Source organism: Phaseolus vulgaris, chromosome 3, assembly GCF_051622355.1.
Source record: "Phaseolus vulgaris cultivar YP4 chromosome 3, ASM5162235v1, whole genome shotgun sequence".
In the NCBI taxonomy this organism is placed as follows: domain Eukaryota; kingdom Viridiplantae; phylum Streptophyta; class Magnoliopsida; order Fabales; family Fabaceae; genus Phaseolus; species Phaseolus vulgaris.
Genome location: NC_143500.1, coordinates 36,676,404 through 36,686,080, shown reverse-complemented (window position 1 = coordinate 36,686,080; position 9,677 = coordinate 36,676,404). Strand labels below are relative to the sequence as shown.

Below are 9,677 nucleotides of genomic sequence, written 5' to 3'. Positions count from 1 at the left end.
ATTTTTTAATAGGCATTTGGAGGACTTCCCTTATCCATGGTTTCCAAATCTAGTTTTTTTTTATCATTTATTTTTTTTCTTTCTCTTTCATCAATGAGTAAATAACATCTCTTTTATCTAGTTTAGATGTAGTTACCCTAATGTTTTACTTCTATGAGAATTTCGAAACTGAATACCATCATTTATATATAAAATTATGTTAATATATAATTATGTTTTCTAAATATTTTGTTTATAATTGAAAAATACTTTCATTGTTATTGTTGTCATGACTTAAGATAAAATCCTCAATAAATCATTTATCTAAAAATGGATCATGTTTTTCAATAATTTCTTCTTTATTAAGTTTTTAGAATGGAACAAATAGTTATTTAGAACTTTAACTGTTATACAGAGAGAAAAAAAAATTAATTTTTTTATACTAATCAATGACGTGTTAAGTATTATTTAGACTTGCATTAAGAAAATTAATTATATATTAACATAATTTTATACATTTGATTAGGATCAAAATTAATTTTAAAGTGATTTTTTGTCCGAATTACCAATATTAACAAATATTATTTTAAATTTTATTTGAATATTTTGAATCAAATTTATTTTGTTTATGTAATTATCAAGAGTGGATTTAACGTCTCTATATACTTATTTTCTATTATAATAATTAGCTGTTTTGATATACACATTAACAAATCAATAAAGTTACGCGTGCAGTATTTTTTCAATTTATTTTAATTAACTAAATTAAAAAAATACGTATAGTATTTTAATATTTGAAATAAAAATCATATGTATTATAATTTTTTTCTGAACGAAATAGATAATAGAAGTTAGAAATCACAAAATACCTTTCGGGGAAATTGAAAAAATTATAAGACCAAAAGTTAAAAGAAATTATTTGAAAGGAGTAACAAAAACTATTTATCACGTGTACATCGACTTTACTCAATTAGTAATTAATAATTTTATTTGGGTAACTAAACATTTTAATAAATTTTAATCAAACCAAGCCTAATAAGATTCACCATTGACCGTGATCTGACCGCAATTAAAAAAACATAGACTTAAACTTCTGTGTTTACCTTTAATTAATTAAAATACAAATTTTGTCATTATAAAATGTATTTTTTTGGTAGAATTTGTTTAATGTATTTTAATGCATCATAACAAGTATTATTTTGATGGTACAATGGAAAAAGTACCACTTTTTAATTATTCGTTCCCATTTTCTAATAATGTGACAAAATGTTCTGTCAATATATGGAGTTAAAAACATTAGTGAATGAGTATTTCAATTCATCATCTTATTAATTAATAATTTTGATTAATTTCTAAAACAATATGTAATTAATTTTGAATAATATACTTCTAAAAATCATAACATCTATGGTAATCCTTGATGAATTTATTTATTGTTAAATAATTATTGAAAAAATATTTTAATTAAAAAAAAAAACCGAAACATCTCCCTAGGCAATTAATAAAAGTTAGGGGTGTGATAGGAAATAATTGTTGAGATCTTTGGTAAATTTTCTTAATATGTTTACATATCCTAATCAGTATAAAATTTATATTCATAAAATAGTTGTATATATGTATATATTATATTATGTCAAGAAAATCTATCTCAATTGGTTAAATTTGTGAATTCTCTAATTAATATATATATATATATATATCGGTTAAATTTGTGAATTCTCATTTATATAATTAATTCTTACTGAACTTTTTATGATATTTATTATAAAAGTTAATAATTTTAGTTTTTTTATTGAATATGTTCATTTAATTATTAATATATGTTGATACAACTTTTGTGATAGGTATTACAAAAGTGATATAGTAAATTTATTTACTATAATGATAATTTATGATTAAAAATGTAGATTATTTACACATCTATTTTTTTATAATATATTTATTATGAATATTAACTGTAAAAGAGAAATTTGAGTAGATATTTATGCTTCCCCTTCCTAAGTTATTTTTTTACTGAAAAAATATATTAAATTAAAAATATTTAGAAAATGATAAGAAAAAGAGAAGATAAAATAGTGTGGTATGAAAACATAGGCTTAGAAAATAGGATTATTTTTATAGTGAGGGGTTTTGAAGTCCAAGGCGCATCAGCACGGTCAACATCATAATTGTGTGGGAGAAGTCTTAATTGTGATGCCCTCCTTGGGTGAGTTTTGGGTATAAAAGGCACACCACCCTTCTCTTCTCATTCTCATACCTTTCTCTTCTCTTGCTTCTCCCATTAGACTGAGTTTGGGTATAGCACCTTCATCCTCATTATTATCAGATCTCTCTCTCTTTTTCTCTCTTCTGCTCTGTTCCTCTTTCCTCTCAAACATGGCTGCTGACAAAGCAGCTATCACTCTCGACCAAATCAAGAACGAGACTGTTGATCTGGTATATCTTCTCACAAACCCTACTTTTTTTGTTTATGTTCTGCTGTTTTCTACTGTTTGTGTGCCAAAAGCTTTAAAAAGATCTCATTTTTTTTTTTTAATTTGGGGGCCTCTGCTGCTACCCTTTCCCTTTGAGGTTTCTTCGCAATGACAGCATAATGCTAAACGTACAATCAATTCTTTTGCCACACATTAATGCATTTTCTCTCTGTATTCATTTTCTTTTGTCATCCCCTTTTTTCCTGTGTTGTACAAGGTGTCTTTTGTTAATTAGGTTGCTTAGCACATGTCATTAGTATTCTCCGTTTTCTCATTTTACTTTAATTAACTATATTTTTCATTTCAAAAATTCCTTTTTTTGAAAAAATTGAATTTAATATACTTTTTAGAGATTAATTTAACAGAGAGGATATTTTTGCATATATATATTTAAAAAAAAAAATATTTGATTGAGGAGAAAAATTAGGGAATGAATTTGCAGAGGGCTATTTGTTTAGGTGAGGGAACATGCTCCTAAAGGGACATGGTACGATTCCTAAAAGCAACCCGCAATTATGGGATAAGGGATTCTATTTTTTTTTTCAGACAAAATCTCTCCACTTTTTCTGCTATCAAGCACGTGAATTTCGGATAATTTTATTAAGCAAAGATTATGCTGTTTCAAAATTATATTTATCTACAATTTTGTTGATCTTTAAACGTTTTATTCTCACCTTAAGTTTTTTAAAAGATAAAAAAAAAGACCATTTTAGTTTTTAAAAAATTATCGCCGATTTTAAAAAATTATCGCCGAATCTCGTGTCAGTTTTTGTGTGTGTATATTTTTCAGTGAATAATTTAATTAAGGAACCGTGTTTCCAGTATGTTACTCTAGGATAGTTTTTTTTTAAAGAAAAACATCATTTTATTTTTTAAACAGCTATATTACGGAATCTTGTGTCAGTATTTTTATATAACAACCTTTAAAATTTTGTAAAAGAAATATTTATATTTTTTAAAAATTCGTCCAAATTTATTCTAATTTAGTATCAAGTATTTCAGAGATTTAATATGATAATCCAGTGATGTTTTAAGTCTTTCAAAAGCTTACGTAATATAATTTTCTCATTATTTTGAAAGCTCAACCTTTTATTTTAATGGATCTAACGTGTCAGAGGCAAAAAAGATAAACTGCTCAACCTGCTCTGTAAGTCTACCCTTTTTGATATATTTTTTTTCCGTGTGTGTAAATAATAATTAATATGATAAATATACTTTAGATCTGAAAAAATTTCGATTTTAATTTGTATATTTTAAAAATTGATGAATTAATTTTTAATTTCTTAAAAATATATAGATTTAATTTTTTATTATAACAGTAGAAAACTGTCAGTAATATTGAATTTAAAAAAGAAAACACATATTTTTAAAGAACTGAATTTCTCAATTAAAAAAAGAAAAATACGGCATCAAAAACATATTTCTCACATTTAATTAGTCGATTAATTTATATGCCTATTACGTATTATCTGTCTCTTTCTATGCGGCGTGTGTGGTCGGAGGGAATTTTAAGTACTTTTCCGTGGTACTTCGGCTTTTTCATTTTTCTTTTGTGTACATTCAGACCCACCTGATTAACCGTAACTTTCACATTTATGATGCCACGATCCTTAGCCCTGACACACCAGGGTCCACAACTTTTATATTTATTTTATTTACAAGTACTACAAACCCCTTTTGCAATTTTCAACACGATCATTATAAAATATAAATTCAAATAAGGATGAAAAACTAAAATAAAAAAATTATTTAAAAGAAGATTTTTTTTATTATAGTTCAAAGTTATTTTTCACGTTAAAATCAACCAGTAATTTATTGTTTCTGGGCAGAGGAAGTTGGTTTCGTTGAAGTTGTTGTTGGTGAAATGTGAACAGAAATTGAATTGAATAATGTGGAAGGCGGTGCAAGGTGTTACACATGGAGGGATAGTTGTTCTGTCCTCTCTGACACAAGCACTTTCTTGGGCGGTGTTCAGTCAACTCTTTTGTGATTACTGCACCCTGTCATAAACCCAGCCACTGACTTTGGTCACAACCCCCTGTGCCCCGTTTGGCTCACTTTTTTTAATTAACCGTTCTTCGCTTCACGTTGCCAAATTTTGACATCAAAGTCAACGGAGAAACAACGAGTTGATTTTGAAATTATTAAAAACTAAATCTGTTTCTTGAGTATTTTGTAAAATATTACCTAACCAGAAGCACATACCTAAGCATGAATGGATAAAAACTAAATAATTGCGTTCATAAATCTTTGAAAAGCAAAAGCAAACAATTGCTAAATGGTATTCAAGAAGCGACTGAAACAGCATTTGTTGAGGTGGAGATGATGCATGTGGTGAATGTGCTAAGGAATCCGTTTTTCTAACATGGTTTGTTGATTCACAGGAACGTATTCCTATCGAGGAAGTGTTCCAGCAACTGAAATGTTCCAGAGAAGGATTGTCCGGGGACGAAGGAGCCAATCGGCTTCAAATATTTGGGCCAAACAAGCTAGAGGAGAAAAAGGTTCCTTTCATTACAACACATTTGGCTAATATGGTACATTTGTTAAATATAAATGCTGATCGGTGACAATTTTAATGATGTAGGAAAGCAAATTACTCAAGTTTCTTGGGTTCATGTGGAACCCTCTGTCATGGGTGATGGAAGCTGCAGCTATTATGGCAATTGCTCTTGCAAATGGGGATGGAAGACCCCCAGATTGGCAAGATTTTGTGGGTATTGTGTGCTTGCTGGTGATCAACTCCACCATAAGTTTCATTGAAGAAAATAATGCTGGTAATGCAGCTGCTGCTCTTATGGCTGGTCTTGCTCCTAAGACAAAGGTAACAAATTGAAGTTTATTGAGAATTCTCACTTCTCATTGTTTAAAAACAAAACTAAATGGTTATGAACTGTAATGTCTCTGTTTTACCATAAGGTTACATACTATTTTTGAACTGTTTGTGTAATTAGAAGAAGAAACAAGTTTAAGCATAGTGTCTGGCTAAATTTTCATTGTTGCAGGTTCTTAGAGATGGTAAATGGACTGAGCAAGAAGCTGCTATTCTAGTTCCTGGAGACATCATAAGCATCAAACTAGGTGATATTATTCCGGCTGATGCTCGACTTCTCGAGGGTGATCCTTTGAAGGTTGATCAATCCGCCTTGACTGGAGAGTCACTTCCTGCTACCAAGGGTCCTGGAGATGAAGTTTTCTCTGGATCAACTTGTAAGCAAGGTGAAATTGAAGCTGTTGTCATTGCAACTGGTGTCCACACATTTTTTGGGAAAGCAGCTCACCTGGTGGATAGTACCAACCAAGTTGGTCACTTCCAGAAAGTGCTTACTGCAATTGGAAACTTCTGTATTTGTTCCATTGCAATTGGTATGTTGGCTGAGATCATAGTCATGTACCCGATTCAGCACCGCAAGTACAGAGATGGAATTGACAACCTTCTGGTCCTCTTGATTGGAGGAATTCCCATTGCTATGCCCACTGTGCTGTCTGTGACAATGGCCATTGGTTCTCACAGGCTTTCTCAGCAGGGTGCTATAACGAAGAGAATGACAGCCATTGAAGAAATGGCCGGTATGGACGTCCTTTGCAGTGACAAGACAGGTACACTCACCCTTAACAAGTTGAGTGTTGACAAGAACTTGGTTGAGGTCTTTGCAAAGGGTGTTGACAAGGATCACGTGATCCTTCTTGCCGCAAGGGCTTCCAGGACTGAAAACCAGGATGCAATAGATGCTGCCATTGTTGGAATGCTTGCTGATCCAAAAGAGGTTTTAACTTGTCTCATTTGCATCAGTTCCTATACTTCAGTTAATTGTTAAAAAAATGTTGATGTGACGGCTTATGATGAACAAATTTGTGCTTTTGTAGGCAAGGGCTGGGGCAAGAGAAGTACATTTCTTACCCTTTAATCCTGTTGACAAGAGAACTGCTTTGACTTACATTGATGACGATGGAAATTGGCACCGTTCAAGCAAAGGTGCTCCTGAGCAGGTAATCTCATGACTCAATTTGTTCAGAAATGGTGAGATTTCTAGTTACTCCAATGATGATGCTAATGTAATTTATTTTGTGAGCAGATCATGACTCTGTGTAACCTCAGGGAAGATGCAAAGAAGAAGGTTCATAGTATTATTGACAAGTTTGCAGAAAGAGGGCTTCGTTCACTTGCTGTTGCTAGACAGGTTTTCATAGCATCTTCACGTTTGAAGTTTGTCTAGAAGATATGCATTTCTTTTTGCTAATCCCTCTCGGTCCTTCTATGCTACTTCTGCAGGAAGTTCCTGAGAAAACAAAAGAAAGCGCTGGCAGTGCATGGCAGTTTGTTGGTTTGTTGTCACTGTTCGACCCTCCCAGACATGACAGTGCTGAAACTATCCGTAGAGCTCTCCATCTTGGTGTAAATGTCAAGATGATTACTGGTAATTAATCTAACTCATTATCTCCCCCTAAGTATTTTTCCCGTCAAAGAGTCTCTTGAATGAAATGGTATTTATTGTCAAGAATGCTCAACTTAATGTCCTGTGTTCTGTCTGTTCTATTCCCAAGGGGATCAACTTGCCATAGCTAAGGAGACTGGACGAAGACTCGGGATGGGAACTAATATGTACCCATCTGCTTCCTTGCTTGGTCAAGACAAAGATGCAAGTATTGCTTCTCTTCCAGTAGAAGAGCTTATTGAGAAGGCAGATGGTTTTGCTGGAGTATTTCCAGGTTCACACTCGTTACCAGTTCACCCCGATGATTTTCTTTTCACCTTCTTTTCTTCTCCCGGATGTTATACATTGTCCTCACCACCCCCTATTCATTCCTGCAGAGCACAAGTATGAAATTGTCAAGAAGTTGCAAGATAGGAAACACATCTGTGGAATGACTGGAGATGGTGTCAATGACGCTCCTGCTTTGAAGAAGGCCGATATTGGAATCGCTGTTGCTGATGCAACTGATGCTGCTAGAGGTGCTTCTGATATTGTACTGACAGAACCTGGTTTGAGTGTTATCATTAGTGCCGTCTTAACTAGCAGGGCTATTTTCCAGAGAATGAAAAACTACACGGTTGGTTGCTGTCTGATTTCTTCATAAATATAATTTCTTTTGTGCTTGATGTTTCTAAATTAACGTTGTTTGCTTTATATTCTTTGTATTTCAGATATATGCAGTATCTATCACTATCCGCATAGTGGTAAGGGGATAGTAATGTTATGATTTTATGTAATTCGTCACGATAAAAAATGAGTGCATATCAATAAGTTTGGATTCTCTCTTGTTCTGATTGCAGTTTGGCTTCATGTTCATCGCATTGATCTGGAAGTTCGACTTCTCTCCTTTCATGGTTTTGATCATTGCCATTCTGAATGATGGTAAAGTTGTTAGGATTTTGGCAGATAATCTCCTGAATTAAACTTGATTTCTCTTCATTACTGTCCTGATTGACATGAGAGGTCTGACACACTTGTCAAACTATTAGGAACAATCATGACAATTTCAAAGGACAGAGTGAAGCCATCTCCCTTGCCTGATAGCTGGAAACTGCAAGAAATATTTGCTACTGGGGTTGTGCTTGGAAGTTACTTGGCACTGATGACTATCATATTCTTCTGGGCAATGAAAGAAACTGATTTCTTCCCTGTAAGAATTATTCAACACACATATGCTCAAGTATTTTTCTTGGATCAAACAAATAACATCCCCTTGATTGTTCTTGCAGGAAAAATTTGGAGTTAGACACCTGAATCATGATGAAATGATGTCTGCTTTGTATTTACAAGTCAGTATAGTCAGCCAGGCTCTGATATTTGTTACCCGTTCTCGAAGCTGGTCCTTTGTTGAACGCCCTGGAATGCTGTTAATTATCGCTTTCATGATTGCTCAGATGGTAAGCATGATGCTCCTTTTAATCTCCCAGAATTGTCTGTAGCCACGCTACCAGATCATCAATGAAACAATATTTTGACCAAGTTTTCTGTCTTGTTGCAGATTGCTACAATCATAGCAGTGTATGCTGACTGGAGCTTTGCAAAGGTGAAAGGAATTGGTTGGGGTTGGGCAGGAGTCATATGGCTTTACAGTATTGTCTTCTATTTTCCTCTTGACCTCATGAAGTTTGCCATCCGTTACATATTGAGTGGCAAGGCTTGGGTAAACCTCCTAGAAAACAAGGTATATATGTATTGGTTTGTTAGCTTTCTTTCTATAACGGTGAAAGCTTTCATGACAGTAATTTGAATTGGTTGTTTCAAAATCTGCCACAGACTGCCTTCACCACCAAGAAAGACTACGGTAGGGAGGAGAGGGAAGCTCAGTGGGCTCATGCTCAGAGGACCCTGCATGGACTTCAACCACCAGAAACTACTAGCATTTTCAATGAGAAGAACAGTTATAGAGAACTCTCAGAGATTGCGGAGCAGGCCATGAAAAGAGCTGAAGTTGCAAGGTAAGCCAACAATACCTTTGTGTCTTTGGACTTGTGAAATCTACAGAAAAATGAGTAACTAGACTATAGTGTAGAACTATTTTACACTAGACATTCAATCACAACTTGGTATGCATGGTAAGTAAATTGAATTTTATAATAATCAAAGGTCAATTTATACTAATAAAGCATAGAAATTAATCTCTATAAATTTTATGATTGTATAATCTCTGCGTCTTTATTACTAATTCATTATATTTACAGGCTTCGTGAGCTTCACACACTGAAAGGGCATGTTGAGTCTGTTGTGAAGCTGAAGGGTTTGGACATTGATAATATCCAGCAACACTACACAGTGTGAGACAAAACTGGAAAATTGTAGATAAGAATGTCTTTGTCTGTCATGTAGCTTTAGCAGTCTGTTTACCCTTCTCCATGTATTTCTGGTTCCTAGCTAAATGAACGTCTTTACCTTTTCTTTTATTCGTTGATAGAGACAAAGGAGTGTTAGTTTCTATTGTGCTTGCTTTTCCTTCTTCATTTCTCTTCTCTTTATTTCTGTTCTCACCAATTGCACTCTAATTATTGTGTCAATATTGGGATTTTCCAAAATATAAAATCATGAAACACTCCTCAGTGAAGATAATATATACCTATTTATATTAAATTTTTCATGAAAAATTTAACGCAATTTTCTTTCTAGACGATTTAAAATTTATTTAAAACTATTAATAAATCTTTCATGAAAAATTTATCATAATTTTCTTTCTAGGCAAAAACAATTTTTTTTGAATGAAATTCATTAGCAAACATTG

The 9,677-nt window shown here is 32.9% G+C and overlaps 1 protein-coding gene across 1 annotated transcript; it reads left to right on the top strand.

The window, feature by feature from the left end:
- Positions 1 to 2,123: 2,123 nt before the first annotated feature.
- On the top strand, positions 2,124 to 9,377 carry LOC137807318 (plasma membrane ATPase 4). Its single transcript, XM_068607914.1, has 16 exons — positions 2,124 to 2,415; positions 4,838 to 4,957; positions 5,041 to 5,277; positions 5,459 to 6,220; positions 6,321 to 6,443; positions 6,530 to 6,634; positions 6,727 to 6,871; positions 6,999 to 7,163; positions 7,267 to 7,505; positions 7,600 to 7,632; positions 7,729 to 7,810; positions 7,918 to 8,078; positions 8,158 to 8,325; positions 8,427 to 8,609; positions 8,702 to 8,883; positions 9,127 to 9,377. Exons 1-16 carry the CDS (start codon positions 2,356 to 2,358, stop codon positions 9,221 to 9,223), a joined length of 2,862 nt encoding a protein of 953 aa, XP_068464015.1. The 5' UTR covers positions 2,124 to 2,355; the 3' UTR covers positions 9,224 to 9,377.
- The last annotated feature ends 300 nt before the right edge of the window (positions 9,378 to 9,677 follow it).